The sequence below is a fragment of the Gavialis gangeticus genome, unplaced genomic scaffold (genome assembly GCF_001723915.1).
Source record: "Gavialis gangeticus isolate Ggan-Ray unplaced genomic scaffold, GavGan_comp1, whole genome shotgun sequence".
NCBI classification, from domain to species: domain Eukaryota; kingdom Metazoa; phylum Chordata; order Crocodylia; family Gavialidae; genus Gavialis; species Gavialis gangeticus.
Window position 1 is genome coordinate 10,314,197 of NW_017729012.1, and position 22,214 is coordinate 10,336,410.

Below are 22,214 nucleotides of genomic sequence, written 5' to 3' on the forward strand. Positions count from 1 at the left end.
CCTATCCGAAACAAACAGTCCTCCCCACATTTCGATACGAGATCCACGGCCAGCTGGAATGTCATTTTGGGAGCTCTCATGAGGTATACACGAAGATCCAGTAGGAGAAGAGATGCTCAGTAAAGGTCATGGGATTCAAATAAATGACCGAGTCCCAGAGCAAATAATTGAGAAACTCTCTAGAGTAGCTGGATGCAATAACGCGCATCAATTAGAGACAGAGAGTGTACACTTTTAGAGTGCTTCACCTCTGCATAGTGCTGTACAAACGCGTGTTGAGCCTGGGCCACAACCGTGAGGAAGGCAGATACTCTAAAGGAGGGTGAGGTTTTTCTTTACAGTCTCCGCTGGTTCGCTGGTTCGTTCTTTCAAATAATGGGAGAGCTACCTGAAATTGAAAACTGCTCCACTTCTGACTAGTGTGTTTTCTTCTCAACAGCGTGTTTTAAAAAGCATTACTCCGGAGACAGCCACAGAGATCCCTTTTGGGGACATCCGCATGAACGCTGTTTAAGCTAACCTACCTTTTCTGGGGGAAAAAAACGACATCAATGTTTCTTTCCCGAGGCTCCCTCCTCCAAAGAATTGAGTTTCCAGCTAAGCCAAGGAACAGGAGGGAGTTTTCCGCACAGGCTCAGAAACCGGCAATGTGCATCTGGAAGCACGGTGCCTCCAGCGTACATATCCAAACATTTCCATGAAATCTGCTGTGCACTGCAAACCAGACTACAAGTTCACTGCTGAACTAATTCATTTAGGAAACATGAGGATATTGCGTGCGTGTGTGTGTGTGAGAGAGAATGCAGTCACTCGGTGGATGAGCACCGGGGCCGTCTGGAAGCGTGTGTGACTCCCTCAATCGTCCCTAAAACGTAGGATGAATATCATCAGTTAGGATTAGATTTAGAATCTCAAGTCTGTGGCTGTACTCCTGTACCTTCCTCAATGTGACCATTTGTACTGGACCATGTTGTATTTGCTTCTAAGGATCTCATTGCTTCAACAAAGGTTGAAAAATACAGGAAAATAGTTCTGATAGCCATATACTACCCAAGTTATTCAGAGCTTTGTAGCTTAAAAAATGAATAGGACTCTCAGACCCTAGGGTATTTTGTTGTGGAACAAGCAGAGGATGATGTAGGAAACAAGCCCAAAGAGCACTGTACTGCTCTGTACACAGTAGCACACCCAGATAGGAGCATTTTCCTCCCCTGTTCCTTATACCACTTCTGCCTCTGTCAAAAACAGGATACTGGGTTAGCTGGACCACTGGTCTGACCCAGTACAGCACTGTTGGTGTTCTTACGTTCTGTTGTGCACTTTGGACCACACCAGTTCCCTTTAGTTGGTTCTTGCAAAAGTCACACGCGCCAGAATGATTTTTAAAGCTCTGGGTTTCACAAAATGCTTAGCCTCTTCCCATTTCTGTCTGGGACCAGTTACACAAAACAGTCAGCCCACCCACTTCTTGGTCATAGGTCACTCGACAAGCTGTGATGATGTTAGCAAATGCTACGCTCCGTTGCCATCTCTCCATCACTTTTAGCTACATACTCACAATGACATTTCCCAGACAAACTACTTTCTTTCGAAACGGGAGCCCAATGTGAATTGCTTTAAGGTCAGATGCCAGAAGCTGGACCATTGCTTGTTTATGGGAATTGTACTCCACAGCTATAATCTGCTGGAGCTTGTGGTTTTTTCCTATTGTTTTCTTGTTACAAAACTAAAATTTGGGGTAGCTCTTTAGACTTGGTGGTTTACAAAGCTTTACCAAAAATATAGCAGTCTGTACTAAAATCAACTTTTTCTAGCCTTTACCCTGAAGATGAAAGGGGAGGGGATGGGGGATATTTTACCCTGAACAAGTGCTTGAGTGAAATTCTGCAAGGGTGAATCCTAATGGTAACTGTTGGTATATAACTTAGAGCATTTAATTGCAATTTAAATTCCATGTAACTTTAAATTCAATACAGCATATATATGTACTTGCACCTTCCAAATAAGGGAGCAGGTTAAATAGTGAGTAAACTTCTGACTAACTGCTACTGCCACGTCAACTGCAGGACCACAGAATGACTATGCAGTTAGATGGAAGTTGCTTAGCTAAACCTATGTAGTTACTATGTAAATAAAGAAGATTTATGTTATATTTTTACCCCTACCACTTGCAGCCTTACAAAGTTTTGTTATAAAACCCTAAACAAATGAAATTAAAATAGGGCATAACACTTCCTGATACCTCTGCCTATGTGATGGAGTGCTAAAAATGAGGTCACATGTGGATTTATAGAGGCAGACACTCAGAAACCAGCAAAAAGAGGGGGAAAGGCTTACAGCAACAGAAAGAACCTGCCTTGTGCACAAAGGAGTGTACTCACGTGTTTGTCATCTAAATACTATACATCTTACAAGGGTTTTCTCCCTCTGTATGTAGACATCTACTCCAAAGCATGCCTATTAGAGTAACCCGGTAGATGTGAGATCATTTATCGTTAGGTGTTTAACCTAACCCACTTCCAAGGAAATAATTTAGAGCAGCGAAAGATTAATTTGGTCTAAACTGCTGACAAAGAGTACTAGGGCCACACAAGTCCTGTCTAACGGAAATACTGTTCCAACAGCACCATGAGAGACAAAATAAATCTGTTTCTCACTGGATAATGACTTGCAACTTAACCCTCACTACATGTAAAAGTGACTTTTAAAATGGATTTTACACTGAGCGGACATAGGGTATGCTGGAGTTGAACACAAGTTGACTAAAAAAAACCCGTGTAGGACGTGCTTTTTTAACATTTAAAACTATCTAATATTTCATATCACCAGTAAAGCAGAAGCACCAGAAAATTAGAAGCCACTTGATTGTTAAACGTTTCTGCCATGAGCTTGTTATTGAAGAAGTACATATGAAGCTGCAGCATAGAACAAGCAGGATAATCACACACTTCCTACATCACTTTTGGGAAATAAAGAATCACTAAATCAGATTAGGCAATCCCAGCTGGTCCGTGTCCAACCCATGCCAGAAGTGTCACTTACTATTTTTAAACAGACACCAAATATAAACTGAATTTCTGCCTGCACCAAAGCAAACAGTATCAGCTAGCTTTGCTAGGCTCATTCAAAAAAAGTGCTGCTTAAAAACTCAGCTCACAGCTCTGCTTTCTGTTAGTTTTTACTAAGTCCTGCTACAAAACACAGCACAAGGAGACAGTCGGCTGCCATCCAGCAGGAAGCAGAAGGTGGTTAGGTTCAGAAAGGGCACTATCCACAGTGAAGCCAGAAAGGTCCTTTCCCAAAGTGGAACATGGGACGTGAATTCTGCCAGGTACCTCTGTAGAAATCTCTGCTTTTTCCTGGGCGTTGGAAGAGTATGGGAACTGTGTGGCAATGCCATATTATGGCCTTATTACTGTAATTGTAACTGGGGGGCAAAAAAAACCCCAAATCCTGATTTGTCCTATTCAGACAGTAATATGCAACAAGCAGTGGCTTCCTGGGCGATTTCAGCACAGAAAATTAAACAGGTGCCCAAGGGGAGCAGACATCAGCCAGAATACCCTGAGCTTAAACAGGAGCCCTACCACTGATACACTGTGCATCAGATGGATAAGTCTTAACTGACTTCCCTGGGCACTGGAGGAAACCCCGAAAGAAGAAACCACTACCTTGACAGTCAGATGATGCCAAACAGGCCTCAGATTCTGCAGAGAAATTAAGCCCGGGCTTAATTTCAAAGCATCTGAGAACTGCCATTCAAAAGTGTTAGCTGTCAGAGCAGAAAACCTGGGAAATTTGAAAGCTGCAAGTTTCGGCAAAGGAAGATGGCAATTAAGAAGCTGTAAATTAACCTGTTGGCTGGACCACCGGTAAAATTAGCTGCGAGGATCTCTCTCTGAATTCCCCAACTACTGATTAAGAAGCTACTGTACTTGTACATAAGCACTAAGGGAAACAAAGACATGCTAATGTGGGTGTATGTTTTATTTGTCCCGATCTCCTTTGAGGAATGACCGTAATGTGCACATTCTGCATATCTAGAATGTCAGAAGAAAATTCAGACTTCTGAAAGAGAAGGTTTGGCTAATTTTCTCAAGCCTCAAGAATTTTAGCTGGGATATCCATTTTACTTAACACAGCAAGGAAATTCAGAAGCAGCACCGCTGTTTTCTCAGTGCTTAGCGTGAAGTATGACTCTCAGTATTAAAGCACTGAGATGCCGTGCAATCGATCTGAGTAACTCAGTCATCCAACCCGATCGAGAGGTGTCACCTTAAATAACTAGAAGCCCACCATGCGTGTGCTCTTTCCCAAACCCAGATGGAAATATAGGTCCTGTCCTAAAGAACAGTGATTCTTAGAGAGAGAAAGGAGAGATCCCCTCCCAAAAGACTTCCTTTCTTTGCCTCTCAGAAGGATGAAATGTCCTAGGTTTTAAGAGAACTGGTCCAACAGCAACACTTCCAAGAGGAAGAAACAATCAAACACCTTTTCGTCTCATCTTTATCTTTTCCAAGTCGTGTGACCCCAGGAGGGATGCATGTTCTCATTTGCAAGTGTTATATCTGTGCAGAAAGCTGAAGACAGAAACTGAAATGGCACAAAAGAAATTCTCTTAAGCGGAAGGGATATAGAGGAGATGCTCATATTTTACCCACTGAAAACTTTGCTTAAGGAGATTTTATTTGCTGGTTTGAATGTCACAGTTCAGATTTTAGTGGAGGGATTCTGTAAGTATAAAATGCAGAACCATTTTTAACGACATCCTCTTCATGAGGCATAATCCAAATCAAGGCCTTTCTGGTGTATTTTGGGAACAGGGAATCAGCATGCCTTCCGAAAACAAATTTTAAAGTGCAGAACTTTCTTTTTCAATATAATGCAAAGATGTAACCCACGCATACATACACACAAACACACCCCCCGCCCCACGTGCCCCTTTTCAAGAGCTGAACAGGCATACTACTTTAATTCCCACAAATTTTTAATTGCACATTGGCTTGAGGTTTTCTTAAGTCTTCATTCTGATCACAAGTTAGTTTCCCCAACATCTCTGGTTAGCTCAGAAGCTCACAGGCTGAAGCCATGTTGTGCCATTTCATTTATTTTCATGGTTACCACTACCTTTTTTATTCCTTTTACACACTATTCCAAAATCATTAACAATGTCAGTAATTATCAGTTAGCTCAATAAGTAATTTTATACATGCATTAGACGTGGAATCTCTCTTTCACCAAAATCTTAGTTCTACGGTTGCCAAAGGGGCTACACACCAGATTTGAAAGCTTTTCAGACCACAAAGTCCTTTTCTTCCTCATTGATTTACCAGTTCCTTACACAGAATGCCATAAAACCCCATTCCCTGATGTGAAAAGTGATACGGAAACTTCCAAAGCCAGTTTTACCTTCCTCTGTGAACTGGGAGTATGTTTGACTTTTAAGCTTTAGGAGGAGCATTAAACTGGAGTTTTATTTGTACAGAAATAAATATTCCCTCCAACTTGTATACCATGTACCTGTATTAATTTATGCAGCTGTTTAGTTACGAGTGTTACAAGCTGGATTGTAAGTCATCAGTATGTGCCTTGTATTGTAAACTGTTACTGTAATAAATTTAATATCATAATAAATCTGCAGGTGTTTGTCTCATCTCTACTCTACATTTGACTTTAAAACATTACCTATTTTCCAGCAACTCTAAGACTCCGTTTCAGCAAAGCAGCCATCCCAGAGAGCAGAGGTGTCAACCCAGTTTACCACACTGACAAGACTGCTCCAACAAAGAGCAGAGTATTCCTTGCACCGAGTATCCCTTGGCCCACTCTTTAGAACATCAGTTTGGGTCCACAATAACAGATGAACCAATAGCCATGACATTTGTTTAAACAGAATAGCAAAAGCAAACTCCTCCACATCTGGAGTCGATGCAAAATTGCTCAATAAACTCGCGTATCAAACCAACTCCATTTAAGGTCGTTGTGAGCCGATACGACTCTGTATTTAAATTTTTAAAACTGGTGTTTTATCTGCATACACACAAGCTTGGTGAGCAAACTGTGAAGCAAGCAGGTAGCTGGATGGGGCTACAGTTAAGAATACACATTTGTTTAAAATTTCTGTTCAAGACATCTGCCTAGAAATACTGGGTGCGTTGACACATGCACATTTACTGTGTGGTACCCTAACTTGATGAGCAGTATGGGCACATATCTACACATGCACGCCTATATTGTGCAGTAACTATGGTGACTTATGCCGACTTGGCAAATTGGCAAATTTACACCTGATTAGTCACTGCATGGTAACTCACGTGTAAACACCTTACTGCACAGTAACACTGTGTGGACTGACTTGGGACTAACTTCAGTGCCAAGGTCAGACCACACACTGCATTAATGCACTTTAGCGCCTGCACACATAGACATCGGCCTATTTCTGCTTACTGTGCAGTAACTTACTGCGCAGTGAATTTAATGCAACATAAATGCACATGTAAACGGGCCCACTAAGTATTAATCTTTTTAGACAACTCGGCTGAAGGTTTTTGTCATGATTTAAACGTAGTATAAGTAGGTGCAGTTTCTCTGGAGCTGAACCCAAGTCGAAGAGAAAGCCGACTTAACATTATCACCCCTCTAAGCGTGAAGCTCCACTGTCCTCTGCATTCAGATGCTGGAGTGAGATCAAGAGGAGGGTCCAGGCTGCCGTCCTCATTCTACTACTGAATTTTTACAAGCAGAAAAGATGTTTTATTATTTCTTCCCAAGAAGAGAAGTTGGAAGATCACGTTCTGTATCTTATAATCACCCTTTGTAGTTGAGATAACCAAAGCCTTTGTAAGCAATATGTTCTCAGGATTACCTCCCTCCCTAGAAAGTATTTATTTCATTGTAAATAGACCCATAAAAGGACCAACCCATATACTTGCTGCTTTTTTCTTTGCCTGCTACAGCTGGCATTTCCTCTAGCCACTGAGCAGATGTACAGAAACAAGTCTGCTTTCTCCCCAGCTCCTTGGCTAAAACAAAGCTGGAGCTATCCAAAAGCAAACTGCTTGGTAAAATGCCACCAAATATATTTCATCTGGTTTGGGAAACAGCTGTAGGGAGCTGAACTGGGTAAGGGCTGGAAAGGTTGAAGGGAGGGGTGCTCTCTGTTAGGACAGAAAAGAGAAAGTGTGCTGGGCAAGATTAAGTTTAGGATCAGATATCAGGAACTTCCTCTGTTTTGCTTTAGCCTGGGAACAGTCAATAAAGCAATTGAAAGCAGGGATTCCAGACCAAGAGGTTGCATACTTAAATGTAAGCACGCTGATAAAGCAGCTTGTGATTTTTCCTGTAAACTGTACAAACAAGCTACCACCACACAGAGAACAAATGAAAACCAACTTTGCTCTGAGAACCGGGATTCATGAGATGTTGAAAGCGGTCCAGGTTTTGGCAGTGGACTCAGCTGCTCTTGTACTTCAGTCACCCGAACTACCCTGTGGCCCTAACTGATGTCAAATCCTAGGCCTAAAACACCAGCCATTCTTTTCTCAGCTTTATCAAGAAACGACCAGCAAGTGAGCTAACTTGTATCCGAGGAGGAGCTGGAGCATCTGGGTTCTATATCGTACCTCCTACTGTTCGCTGAAAGTCTCCAATTGAAATATAAAAACTTCCTTCCCATAACCTCAAAACAGTAAAGGCTACTTAGAACAAAGAAACATTGCTTTACTTTCAAAAGGAAAGATGCTTGAAGTGTATGGTACTTCCTGGAGATTAAAAGATGGTCCAGAATGCAGCAGAGAGATGCCCCCAGCAGGCATTAATACCTTGAAAATACCGTATTCCAAGTCTTTGTTACTATAATAAACTGACAACTACTCCAATTAAAAGTGAGATCCACAAGAATAAAGGCATTGTCTTTTCGTGACCTAATTTTCAACTGGACTCAGGTAAAGAATTTCACCTTTCAATATTCCACTCATTGATCTCAGAACTGTCCAGCATGCCTCGGTCACTGGAACTGGCCTGTGATGGACAGGAACAAAGCGTGTTCTGGGAGACGTGGACAAGTACGGGAAGGAGTGCAGCCTTCAAAATCCTTTCTAGTTTTTAGGAGCACTTAGAATTAATTTGGTAAATCACTTCAAACTTCTCAGTTCTTTGTGTTAAAGGTTCACTTGGCACCTGCCATCTTCAGCTTCTTAGTGCCTTAAGGACGTGAGTAAAATCCAATGTCTTGATGAATTCAACGACTAAGCTGCGACAGGAAAACACAGAAGAGGAATACTACGCACATTTTACTATTTCTTCATAAAACCAGCCTCAAATTCCCTTGCTAATGGGAAGCAGATGTGAGAAAAAGAACAAAACAAGTTGAGGAGGAATGTCTAAAAACATTCTGCCACCTGAAAGGGAAATTCAGAAAAGACTTTTTTTTTTTTTTTTTTTAAGAAATACCAAGCAGCAAAAAGATGGATAATACTTTGGCTCACATGGTAGCTGTTAGTTATCCACATGCCAGTAACATCAGCAAATGGATGCAGTCTATGGGGCTGTCCCAAACTGACCCAAGAAATCGCAGATGAATCGAATACCTGCACACTGGTGATCCTTCAGACACCTGAACATGACTACTACTTTTTATTCACAAGACAACTGCAGACCAGGCAAGGTTCTCATGCCAACCCCCTGAACACCGTACGAGAGAGGGCAGATCAGTTCGTGGGTGGGTTCCGTACTTGGACTGCATGAAAAAAGTGAAACTAAAGTGCAAATAAATGTGAATTATATTGGGTTTTGTGATAAACTTGCAGAAGAACAAGTGGAAAAAACTCCCCAAAGCTTGAAAATGTATTATAAAAGTATGTTGGGTTTTTGGTTGTAGCCGTGTTGGTCGAAGGACGCAGGCAGGCCAGGTTCTTTGAGAAGACGTCATATTTTTTATTAGACCAACTGAGAACTCAGTTGGTCTAATAAAAGATACGACATCTACTCAAAGAACCTTGTCTGTTTATAAAAAGTATTATTTTTTTACCAGTACAAGTTACAGTTTTGGAATGATTTCTATAACAGTTTTATAAAACCTTGAAAAGATAGATTTATCTTGGCAAGTCCAGCATATTAATTCTAGCAGAACCTGCGGGTACAACTGGAATACTTGAAGAAGAAATATGCCTCGATTTATCTCATGAGAAAGGTATGATGCAGCTTGTTTCCACTAAAACTTACAGTAACAGACACAAAGAACAATCAAGGCATTAGATATAGTACAGAATGTACATTTTATTTAATTATTTCCATACATCAAGCTCTAGAAACAAAACCAAACCCCACATTTTCAATAGGTCAATATGAAAAAAACCCCATACATACAGGGTTCTGTTAAATTATAGTTTTGGATTTTTTTTCTGCATTTTCCCAATTTTTAGTTTTGTGTTTCTCTCAATCTTTGTCAACTTCTCTGAACAGTGATGTTTTTTAATAAGCATGCTGCTGCTTCAGCAGAGTTGCTGCTGTTACAAGCGGTCACAGGGATTATGTGATAGCAGGGACTGTGGCAGTCTTACCTGTCTCAGTTTAGCCTCTATAGGAGTGGTTCGGTCTCAATGACACAGGGGACAGGATGTTGAAAGCCAACATGAACAGAACCAGCAAAATTAAACCTCTTCCCTTTACAACTGACCAAATGCAGGCACAAAATGAATAAACTACTTACATATTCCAAAGGAAGAAAAAAAAAATGTTGTTTTACTAAATTCTTTATGGATGTTATAAAACCCCCAGGAAGAGTAAGCGGCCAGGGAAAACTTTACTTCTAGGGGCAGAGTCCCTGATGTAGCGATTTTCTCACCAGCGAGAGTCTACCATCTCTTTTTTATCCACTGAAATCAAGCTAATCCTCTTCTTTCTCTACGTAGGATTTTGTGCTAACTCGTGCCATTTGCCGAGCCAAATAGCGGTCCCTTGCCGACGTCACAGTCTCTTCACTGCTCCGCTTGGCGAATTTGTTCACACCGTCTGACAGCTTCTCCGGCTGCTCTTTCGCTTCGCTTAGCCCTCCCTCTTCAGCCCTGCGCTTTTCAGAGCTCGAGGCTCCCTCATCGTCCCTCTCCCGCTCTCTTTCAGGATCAGGCTGGCTGTCTCTTTCTAAGGCTCTAGGACTGCCCTCCTTCCTGTCCCTGCGTTTCTTTTCACCTTTATCATCTCGCTCTTTCTTCTCCTTTACAGATTCCTCCTTTTCTCTGCATTTCCCCCCTCTCTCCCTTTCTCTCTCACTGTATCCGTCTTTGCCATTTCTTAACCTCTCTTTTTCTCGCTCCCTTTCTGCATGTTTGTCTTCCCTCTCCTTCTCTCTTCTCCATTCTCGGTCATATCCTTCTCTCTCTTTTCTATCTCTCCCCCTACGTTTGTCCTCCTGCTCTTCCCTCCTTCTGTAGCTATCTTTACTGCCATGATCCCCATATCTGTCCTGGTCTTCCTTTTTCCTTTGGTGATCCTTTTCCTGAGCCCTGCCTCTTCTCTCGTAATTGCTTTCCCTGTACCGTTCATCGCTTTCCCTTCTACCTGCTCCACTCTCTTCTCTCCGAGGATGATTTGACTGGGTTTTTGCACGATGACCTCCTTCGTCACTGGATGATCTTGATGACGTGGAGTGCTTCCGGCTCCTGTGCTGCTGGGGATCATCCCCGCTGCTTGCAGAACTGTCTCGACTTTCCTTCTTTTTAGAATGACCTTTGGTGTTTTTATATTTTTTGTCATCATCACTGCTCTCACTTTCTAAATCAGTGTCCGCATCTGGATTATCCTTGTCCTTTCGCTTAGGAGTGGTTTTGAGTTGTAGTCCATCCTCTGGAATTCTGTTCCTTTGGCTGGCTTCATCAGAAGTACTGCTAGATTTTTCCTCCTTTATCCTAGATTTTTTTTGAGCATTTAAAAAACAGAAAAAAAGATATTACACAGCCTGCAGTCTCAGACATTTCTGGAGCCCATGATTTCTTTCTGAGACTTAACAAGTAATGCAACAGGAAAGTCTAAGCAGGCAAATCTAGTTTGCTGTTCTGGTTCTAATATCCTTTGTACTGAAAGTCTGCATCAGGCTCTTTGGTGACATGCAAAACAAATGAACTGATCTCAAGAATGAGTAAAGCTATAGCTCTGTATACAACACTGATTTGTATTTTGGTAACACTACCTATGTGGCAAACCATTTCCTAGGTGATTCACATCCATACCACATCATTCCTATATTGGGAAGAGGTGGGGATTTTCCCCCCTCTTTTTGGTGTCTGAGCATTACAAACTTTATTTTTAATAGGAGCCGTACACAGAACACCCCATGCTGAACGCGTCCTCATAAAAAAAACCTACCAGTTTAAATTTCAGTTCAATATTCCTGAATATTTCTGTGCTTCCTGCCAAGGCCCTCAGTCTTGCGGCTGTAGTGATGCTAAGATCTTGTTATTGTTTTTAGCTTGCAACATGCAGTAAAAGAGGAAACATGGGAAACTTTGCAGATATCAAACTTGGGCAATGCCCAAAAAGGTTACAAGCGGTCAGTCTTCTTTTGACAGATAAGGAGGTGCATTTTGATTATAGAAGCCACATGTCTGTTTTCACTAATCATTTTGCTGCACTGTCTGTATGTGGGAAATTGGCTGTAGAAATCAGTCGACCATCTGGCTAGGCTGAATGCTTGATCCATGGTTTAAAGTGCAAAATAACTTTAAAAAATTACATTGGGGCATTCCATATTTATTCTCTCTCAGTTACTTTCCCACGATAGTTGAGCAAGAAGGCAAGCCAAAGGTTTGATTTTTCTCTATGGAGTGCTTCAAACTTTGTCTAACAGTTGAAAATCTACTTGTGCCTTTTTTGTAACCTTAGATTGCCAGTGGTAAAACTAAAAAAAATAACGGAAATCTTCAGATGAACTCATCGGATAGTTTTGTTGCTGGCAACAGAATAGATTGCTGTTTGGTTTTTTTCCTCATAGATGCATTCATTCATTCGATAGGACTTTATCATTATGGTTAAGAAGCCACTATTCTGAAACCCTGCATTGAACATAACCACACTTGGACAAAAGCATTTTCAACCTCAAAGAATTGTTCAAAAACTACAAAAGCGAATGAGTCAATCACAAGTGGCACTGCTTCACAGAGATAAAACAGAGGATACCTTGTACTGATATGTTTGTAAGGAAGCAAAAGTAACACAAACAGTTCATGTAAGTGACCTCACAGAAACTGTGTTGGTGATGTCTAAGAGTGACTCCTTAAATTCTCTTTGCTAGTGAAAGTTAAGCCTAAAACAGCTACGGCTTTTCCAAGCACGAGCTCTTTTATTAGCTGGTTCTTTAAACTGCAGAGTGACAAACAGCTGCAGTTCTAAGTATTTTTATCTCTTGTTATAAGTTGCCCTGGTTTTCTCTCCCCATTATTTCCAATGACATGGCACATCGTCGTATTAAAAGGCAAGCTAGAAGTTCTGCCTCAGGCTGAGGATCTCCAACATGATCACCTACCTCACCGGAACCAAGAACTGACAAAATGTTCATCCAGTTTCTGTCCCAGAAATCCTCATGATTGAAGCTACTTATTCATTCTTTTAGAATATCAAACATCCACCTACTCCCTGACAACCATGTTTAAGGTCCCCACAAGGTAGTTTTAAGCTGAATAAAGTACTGGTTTGTTGCAATACAGCTCTACAGTAAATTAAACCCAGTGATCACTATTAACCAGAGGAGAAGAAAGAGCCATGTTCCTTCAATTCCAGCAGTAACACAGCTCCACTTAATGCTTTTGTTTTAAACGGTACATATAATAACCTTTGAAAGTTTTCCCCCTGGACTTTGTCCATCTGCTTTCTTTCCTTTTAATCACAAGACTTACAAAAATTAAGACTCTTTTCCATCTTTATGAGAAAATGTTGGCCAGGCACAATGATAAAGACCCACAAGTTTTTCAGTAAATTTATGTGGGACATGATTTTCTAAGTGGTGACTAAAATGAGCTGTGATGTGAAGCTGCATAATATTATACATCTGGGCCCAAAAAATATCGGACTCATTCTCCCTGAGGAAGCAAAATTCTTGGCTTAAGGCAGCTGGTGAAAAAACTGTAAGAACCAGCCTGTAATAATGCCACGCAACCACCAGCATGACACAGCGTAACTATCCCTTTGGTAGCATTAAAAACAAAAGGTCCCTGCACTTTTGCTCCCTTCTCAATTCCCACAGTTTCACTCAATGATGATGATCTTTTCACATTTTCCAACCAGCCAACTCTACAACGTATGCGACTTCTGCTACCAGCACTTTGGTATTCATTCCCCTCCCAAGATCCTATTGACACCAGACTTTTGAATGCTGTGAAACTGGTTCAAATTTAAAGAGCTTTTTAAAAACTCTGACCTACCTGGCTTCACGAAGGCTGCATTTGGGCATCTCTTCTTCCCCAACCTGCTGGTTTAAAAGATGTCTGTAGAATCCACTGAGATCCTTCTGTTTGGTTACATCCAGACATGCTAAGGAAAAAAAACAAGAATGATATAATAGTCAGGAATCATGAGACCCTTTTCACATGTGGCAGGGCTGATTTCCAGAAACAGAAGCTGCCAGAGTGACTTCCCTTCACATGTATGCTGCTTTACCAATTTCCAGCAAAAAACAATTACTTTCACATCTGGGACAGCTTTCTGCAAATTGGGCAGGATTGCTACTAGCATTTTAGTATCCCTATGGCACACTGACTCATTCTTTTCCTTTAACAATTCCCAAGCGAAACAAGTCACCCAATCATTACTGACACAAAAGGGCAGGAACCTTCTATTCCTCAGCCTCCAAGTCCAATCCAGTCCCCTGTGTTGTTGTTTGCTCCTCTTCCATAATACACCATCTCACGCCCTGTTCGGAGACCAGGGCAACAACACTATAAATCACATTCAAAAGTACTTTTTTAAAGGCAAACGCCATGCTTCTCTCCTGAGGAGAACTCGTATGTGTTCTGTGTAACTCTCACCTTCCAGTGCTGCCTCTTTTTTCTCTCTTTCCTCTTCCTCGGCCCTCTCTTGCAGCTTTTTCTTATAGGCCGATGTTACGAAAGCCTCCTTGTCATCAAACACTCCTCCTTCCATTTCACGCTCTTTCTGAATTTTTCTATCCATTCGTTTTTCTTCTTCCTTCTTTCTTATCTCAGCTGCCTTGAGGATACTGTGAATGTACCTTGGCTAAGGTGGAAAAAAAAAAACAATAATGAGAAGGAATCAAGTTGGCTGAGTCAGAACAGGTTAGAATTGCTAAGGACGCTGAAAAAAAAAAATCAGTTTGTGAGTGTAAAAGTAGCTAGTCTAGCTAATTTGTGAGGTGATTGTGGCTGGGATAATGATCTCAATGAACATAGTTCATGTCTTGATCATGGAAACCTTTCCTTCAACAATGAAACAGGCAGCAAAAATTTCACCTTAACTTTGGGGGGATGGAACTCTGATTTCTTTCAACACAACCCTTCTTCGGACAGGTTTATGTTTAGCGGCAGTTCTCCCTCGCTTCCTTTTGTTAACTGGGAACAGAATGCCACCTTCTTTTACACCCCGTACAACCTGATAAATACTCCCAAACCCAATGACATGAGCAATGATAACACAACTTTCCAGTATCATTCACTAATACTTTGGAATAAACATGAATGATTTGGGCTGTGGAAAATGGTTCATATTTAACAGACAGGATACAATTTGGTTAGTTGCCTGACAGCCCCTCCGTAAGCCAGCAAGCAAGTAGATAACAGATATATATTCATTGCTACAAAATGTGGTCCTGTTGCCAAAAGACATTATTTCCTCCCTCAGTTAGGACTCTTCCCAACAGTGAAAACAGAACCTGTTATAGTGCTCCCGGGATCTAATCGTGATCAGCACATCATAACAGGTCCTCTGCAAACGCATGAGACGACAGGGTCCTTGCCCCAGAGCGTAGTGGTAGGAAGCGCGTCATGAGTCTATTGCTCTCCAAATCAACTAAATGATGACACTGGACTAAGGTTCAGACATGCTTGCTGAGCTTGCAAGTTAACAAACTTCTTATAACATCTCAGCTTCTGAGCACAGAACATGTAGGCCCCCACTACAGCATGCACAACTGGTTCCTAGGATATCATGAACCTCAGTAAAATCTGCTAAGTAGTCATGGCTATTTTCCCAGCATGGAGAGATAAGACAGACAGCATACATTTTCAGGTATGGACCTTTTTGTCATCTTTTCCTGACAACACTTTGGCATCACTTTCTTTCTTCTGCTGCTGCATTTCATCATAAATACTGTCATATTCGTAAACTGTAGAGTCTTCTGCCAAGGCCTTTTGAATCTCTAATTTAGTCTTAAAAAAAGAAAGAAAAATAAACTAAGCAACTTTATGTTTTCAATACTTTTTATTTAAATATTTTGATTTAATCAGATCAGTTCATGATATAAATCTAATAGGAAACTGAACGTAAGTTCAATGTTGCTTGGTCTATGAAGTTCTTGGTTTAGTACCGCTATTATAAATGATCACTTAGAAGAAGAATATTTATGAGATTAGGCAATACAGTGCGATGAGAAAATATAAAGCAGCAACAACTGAGCTTTTATGGTGACCACTTAAGTGGAAAATTACTATTTTATCAAATTAAACAAGTTAAACAGAATTTAAAAAGAAACACAAATAAACTAAACCAGTTGGGCCATACATTTTTCTTAGTTTTCTCTAAAAGTATTCATATATTAATTTATACGTCATACATTTCATTTACAGACTTGTCCACTGTACATTTCAACTCCTATGGAACCATGGGGCTGGGATAAACGCAACTGCTTTCCTACAGCTGGTGGGTTTTGTTTTTTTTTTTTACTGAAAGCTCATGTTTTTTTCTAGCTAAGTTACCTCCGAGTACAATGCAAAGGGTTGCTGTTAGGTAGAACTTCATTATATAAGAAGCTGTTACTCTTTTGCTGTCTTTAGCTTCCTTAAATATTACGCTGTCCTCCAAAATCAAGTTGTTTAACAAATGAATTCAATAAAGCATCCCGGCAGTCTACAGCCCAGAATGAACTGCAACTTCTTGTGGTTTTACAGTGTGCGTATGAAGTAGTCTGCAAGTTTTATTGTATGCTGTGAACTATAATCAGCTCTATGGAAACCCAGGTACGCAGTTTGCATTAGATTGTTTTTCAGCTACTCTTTGGACACAGCCAAAAGAATCCCAAGAAGAGTCCTGGTCAGTAAAGTGGAATCATTTATTACACTAATAAAAACATAGAAGTTAAAAATATGTATGTCTATCTCCTTAGCTAGGAGATGCATATTTGATAAGTTAGAACTAGCAAGTTCTATATATTTTTTAATAAAAATCTCATGTTGCAGATAAGGTAAAATTATCGTGTGTAAGTAAAGATTTTTAAAACACTGGCTCTAAATATGAAGAAATATGATTATTTTTTCACAGCCTGCTTCATAATAACTTACTTTTCTGCAGCTCCCTATTAGACAAGTTGACTGAAATGACATCATTAGATTATTAATTATTAAAATTAACTCAAATTTTACTTTTACTTAAAATACCTACACTTAAATCTTATGCTTCTAAAAATAACTGGGGGGAGCACAATCCCCAATGGCCTAGAAACCTAATAAAAACCTGCATTGTTGACTATCATCATTAACTGGGCAGCTTAATTACAGCTAATCCTAATTTTTGAGACTGTATCTGTGTGGAAAACTAGATGTATGAGTGTTAAATGATGCTATTAATACTACAATCTTTATTTTGCCCAGTTGAAACCATCATATCTATATAACAGTTGCTGTACGAGGTGGAAGAAATGTAGAATGTGTAGGATTTCCACAAACGCTAGGTGCCTCTGCGTGAGAGTGCTATGGGAAAATCTGGGGCCAAAGTGCCTGAAGGACTTGCAAAGACCGCAGCACCAGAAGCAAGTGTGTGGAGATGCATTCGGGGATGTACTACTGCAGAGAGAAGAGAAGAAAGAGGAATGGGCAAACTAGATCTATAGATAAGACAGAGAGGCAGGTTATCTTGTCTGTGCTACAAAAGAGTATACTTGCATGCTGGTTGTTTGCAAGGAGAAAACACGATTTAGCTGAATGGTTACCAACCACAACAAATCCTTATTTTGTCATGTGCACAGCAACCTCCCAATCTCAACTTACTTGCTTCATCACTTGTTTTTTCAGTGCTTCTTTTTGAAGACTCTCACCCACAGAGGCCTGTGAGAAGGACATATTGACAGATATAAACATTAGATTATTTGTTTCCATGGTGTGTACTGCATGCTGTTTTTCTAATATTGTAATCAATAAACCATAGCTTTAAAAAAATGGTATCATATTATTCATTATCAAACTTTTATAGCCTATAATGTAACCCATTCATCTTTTATTTTAAACTTTTCAAGAATTTTAATGAGAGAAAACAGCAATATCGGCTTGCCTTCTATTGAAGTAAGTACTCTACCATCTGTTGAAAACGGGTTTTCTAACCAGCACGTTTTTAACTTAGTGATGCTTCTTTTTTATTGTCTTTTTATGGTCTCAAATCAATAGATAATACTTTCTGTTAAACAGATTCATTAGAAGGAGACAGGAATCATTGCCTGTTTATATAATTAGGTATTTCTCAGTAGTATTTTAAAGCAGGGAAATGCTGAAAAAAAAAGGTCTTCTGCATTTTGGCACCTACCTGAATTTTCAAGTACTGCGTGAAACATGCTCTACGAGCAGTTTTTAAAAAGAGCTTGTGTCGTCAGTCTTCAATAAAAAAGATAATGAAAAACTACCAGCAAGTAGTTTATATGTGCAGACACCACAATGCACCGAAGAAAACCAAGCAAACATCACACCACATAATTTCAAACAGTTCTGCTGAAAGGCGAGACTTGGTACCTCTGCAAAACAACAATGTGCCATGTCCCTCATTTCATATGCTGTTGAAATCAGAATGGATGTGTCAATACAGAAGAAGCAGAGTGCTGTCCTGCTAACTTTGAACAGTGCCCAACGGATCATCTAAATGTCCCTTCACTATCTTACTGCAGCAAGAAAAATATTGCAAACCCCTAACTTTGCAACCTTTTGTGCAGCTCACCTCAGAAGAACACATACGCACATGGCTTGAATTTCAGGAAAGTAGCAATGAGTGTTTTTTACCCTATGGAAAAAGAACTAATAGCACCAGCACTATTTCATTTCTATTTTGAAGATTGTACGTGGTTCTTTTTCTGTGCTGTAAATATTACTCATTGTTATTTTCACAAGTATATACTAGAACATAGATTTGATTCTCTCTCCTTACGTGTTTTACAATTTACTTCCTATAATTTAGCCTAGATTCAGGGAATTAATCCCAAAGCTAAAAAAGCCTTATAAACTATTCAAAATACTTCCTTAAAACATTCTCCCTCAATAATTAACTCCATACACTGTGCGTGACTGGTGCTAGACAGGTTAAAAAGGAAAACAAAACTGAAAAGGCAGCTCTGAAACACTGCATATTTCAAAACTCCCTTTTTCAAATAGTTGAACAACTCTGTATGGGATGGATCTTGGCAGGCACGAGTCAAAACTAAGGTCAGCTCCACACTTCAAAATGGTAAAAGCTAAGTCATAAAGAAAAGCATGATGTGCATTGGAAGTGTGTGTGTTTGGGGCGGGGGGGGGGGGAAACAACTCCAGGATGCAAAGCTAAGAACTACTCAGTTCTCCTTGCGTTTATCGAGACAGCCTTTCTTATCTAGCAGGGAGGTGTAGCTAGCTCTGTTAGTTTGAAGTCAGGCAGACAGCAAGGTAAAGAGATACCTTTATAGGTGAGAGATGCATAAACTTTCCTAAGTGAGAGCTCGCTTCATCTGGTGCTCACAAAAGCTTATTCACCCGATTCATTTAGTCTATAAGGTGCATCTTAACCCTGCCTTCTGCCTTATCTAAGCAGTGGGTAAGGTAGGCATGGAAGCAGATTGCATTCTCTTCCCTGTGTTTGTGGGGACTGAGAATGGCAAAGACATCAGTACTACATTTATTGGCAAATTTGCAGGATCACTACAGCGGAGTCATTTGAGAGCTGTACTTTCCTCCTGACAGTGTAAACTGCTGAAAGCATATACCAAGTCTACTGTAATGCCAGACAGACACTGCATCCTTATGCTACAAGTTACTGCGTTATTTAGATAGGAATCCACATTCATTATATTTGGATGTATAACATAATACGCACACACATTTTCTACAATGGATATTTTTGGTGCTGGCAAACATGCAGGAATGGATTCAATGGCTCAGTTCCCCTCATCCTTTCTAGTCCCATGCTCCCGTATTAAGATAATCCTGGCTTTACAAATCCAGTTCTGTTTGATTCTGACGTCAGAGACTCAACTGCTGTGTGAGCACTTCAGATTATTTTAAAATATTTTTCAATTAAACATACATGCTAATTTCATACCTTTTTTTTCCAAAGGCTACATGACAAGCAGCAGGGCTTTCCCCGCTTAAAAGACTATGTCGGGCTAACTCTGTGGACAAGTTATTTCCCAGCGTTTCACAAAAGACCCAGATTCCACTCCCATTCTGGGAGAAAGCTGTCCATTGCTTGGCATGGTAAGGAACATCACTGATGGAGTCCAAATGGAGCCCTGTCCAACATAGCCCCTAGCTGAAGGATGAGAGCTGTCACTAGATAGAAGTTGTAGGGAGAAGGATTTGACAGGGAGGTACCTCCTTGGGAAGTAAGGACAGAGAGAGGAGGTAAGCAGCAGGGCAAAAAATTCAGTAGCTGCATGTATGCAAAGTGGCAGTTAGTCTGAAATGAGGCACAGGGCAGAGCAGGGTGACCCCTTCGAGACTAACTCATTCAAAGAGGCATACAAGTCTGCAAGGTGCCATGTATTTATGGAGTTAACTGACTTTCATCAAAATATATGAAACTGCTTAGAATATTTTTCGTCTTTGACAAGGACTGGACATATTGGTCAACAGACCAGGCAAACACAAAAGTAATATGCAGACCTTATTACTGCACACGAGACTCTGGAGAGGTCCACCTGCCGTTTGTTTGTCCAGCGTGCCAGTCCGTTTAAGTAAAACAGGTTCAGGACAAACACCTCCTCTCCTGGTTTATGAGGGACAATTTCCTGTTGTGCTCTGAGCACTGACAGATGAGAACTTCCTGTTCTTTTGTATTGTTTTTACTTATCAACTGCCTGTTTATTAAAGACCCGACAAACTCACCAATCTGTTTTGTGCTTTCTGTTTGCCCACAACCAAACTATTCTTTGGAGGCACAAAGCTTACAGTTTAATATTTTCTGAAGACAGAAAAAAATAGTTTAACCCTGCAGTGAAACAGCACACTGTTCTATCGTGCAAACCAAGGAAAATTCTTAAAATAGACACTACAGCATGCTACCCCTGCAAAATCTACCCAAAGTTTTTCCATTTCCTTCCCATTCCACTTGCATTTGACCCTTCTTTCTTGATTCTCTTATACCTTGTGCTGCCACTTAAAATTCTTGTTTCTCTCTCAATCTCCTTCCAAAATGCATTTCTCATTTAAAAAATCCCTACGAGGGTAGACAAAAATATGAGATTCAATCTACTGACGAGTGAATCACATTGCCTCAGTTATACCTCACTGCAATTAAACATGTGAACCATGCATTTTTAAAGCACTATAAACATAGTACGCAAAGCTCACCAATTCAAAATTCCCAAGTTGAATACCTAAGAAAAAAAGACCCAGGGTAAAGCATGCATGTATTTGTGTCTCGGTTTTGTAGAAACTTTAAGTTCCTTGCATTTCTACATTCCAGACCCACTGGTCGTACCTGCTGTCGGGAAGGGAGTGGTTCATGGCATGGATGGTCCAGCACCGCTGACTGAAGCCTGTGGCTGATGCCTAACTCAATATTATCCAAGTTGGCATTCTTGCAGCAGTGTTAGAATTTAAGAATACCTCAGAGAAAATGCTAAAATAATCAGGAGACTGGACGGTCACCTTGCTGGGGGTCACTTGACCCCAGTTATCTTTCCTGCCTGGTGCGGGAGGCTGGACCTGATGATCTACAAGGTCCCTTCCAGCCTCACAACCAATCAATCTATGAATCGGCTACTTTAAGCTAGTGCCTCAATGTGCATAAGAAGTGCCACTACAGTGTAGGTCTCTCACTGACTTCTCAAGTACAGATGATCTCAGTTGAAACTTAGACGATCTGTAACAAGGTGTATTTTAATGGCCAATGCCGATGGGATAATTTCCATCACTGGCAGAGCCTCTGTTTTTCAGGGATTCACGAGCGAGGGAAGAATGTTTTGCGATTTTTGCCCAAATGCCAAGTACTGTAGTAATTTGTATACATGGCAATATATATTGCTTTATCCTTTTCTTTTAAGAGGTCTCTCAGTAAGTAAGTGCCTACTCCCTCGCTCTCTAGCAGTGGCACATCATCCCCTCTAGAGGTTTCTCCTACAGCACATGCAACCTTATGCACACAGAACAGTGTATCATTCTTCAAATTTGTAGTTCATTTCAAAAGGGGTGTGAAATTAGCTTTATTTCAAGGGCAGAGAAATTAGACCAGGACTGATTTTAATCTCCCACTACAATCAAACTGGCCTTCATGTGGTATACAGAAACTCCTTGGCCAATTGCCAAGAATGGAGAAATTAGGGCTATTATTTAGCCAGTAAATGAGGGAAGTTGAGTTAGATAATCTGGCCATCAGAGCAAAACTTTCCATGTCAGGCTTTCAACTAGTGCTCTGGCATCTGTGCTTAATTATATCATGATGACCTAACGCAGTATTCAGACAAGTGCCTACCTAGGGAGAGACGGCTCTCAACTCGACAAGGAAGAAAACATGGATAAAGATTCAAAGTGAGGAACATAATAAATAATTAATATACTAAGCAGTACTGAAAAGCTGTACTGTGTTTCCAGCTGAGCCCCTCCAACAGCAGTCTCAGACTCATTCTCCTTAAAAAGCCAACTCAGACAGTTCAGACTCCTCTGGATTCATTTCTGCTGAAAACAAGCCAAAGTTTGATAGAACAAAAGTGGATTTTTTTTTTAAGTTTGTGGTCTCCTGAATCAGCACTTGGAAGCTCAAAACTGTCCAGTTTATCCATGTCCATTCCACTAGACTTACATCTATAAACACACACACACACAAAG

At 40.5% G+C, this 22,214-nt stretch overlaps 2 protein-coding genes across 5 annotated transcripts in view; one reads left to right on the plus strand and one right to left on the minus strand.

Annotated features, from left to right (window-relative positions):
• Window positions 1-5,634, plus strand: part of SLC6A4 (solute carrier family 6 member 4) — a 28,739-nt gene extending 23,105 nt beyond the window's left edge. Inside the window, exon 14 of the mRNA XM_019511234.1 lies at window positions 440-5,634. Coding sequence (XP_019366779.1) covers window positions 440-514 — 75 coding nt within the window. The 3' untranslated portion in view covers window positions 515-5,634. The remainder of the gene's footprint in view (window positions 1-439) is intronic.
• Window positions 5,635-9,747: 4,113 nt separating this feature from the next.
• The window catches only part of NSRP1 (nuclear speckle splicing regulatory protein 1), a 22,025-nt gene continuing 9,558 nt past the window's right edge, over window positions 9,748-22,214 (minus strand). For 3 of the 4 annotated variants that reach the window (XM_019511235.1, XM_019511236.1, XM_019511237.1), the window contains exons 3-7: window positions 17,205-17,261; window positions 15,240-15,371; window positions 14,016-14,223; window positions 13,413-13,521; window positions 9,748-10,904 (exon numbers count right to left, since the gene is read on the minus strand). In XM_019511235.1, the coding sequence (XP_019366780.1) occupies window positions 9,887-10,904; window positions 13,413-13,521; window positions 14,016-14,223; window positions 15,240-15,371; window positions 17,205-17,213 (1,476 nt within the window). In that variant the 5' untranslated portion in view covers window positions 17,214-17,261 and the 3' untranslated portion in view covers window positions 9,748-9,886. Of the gene's footprint in view, window positions 10,905-13,412; window positions 13,522-14,015; window positions 14,224-15,223; window positions 15,372-17,204; window positions 17,262-22,214 lie in introns of those variants that run through there. The other variant, XM_019511238.1, reaches the window with a different exon arrangement.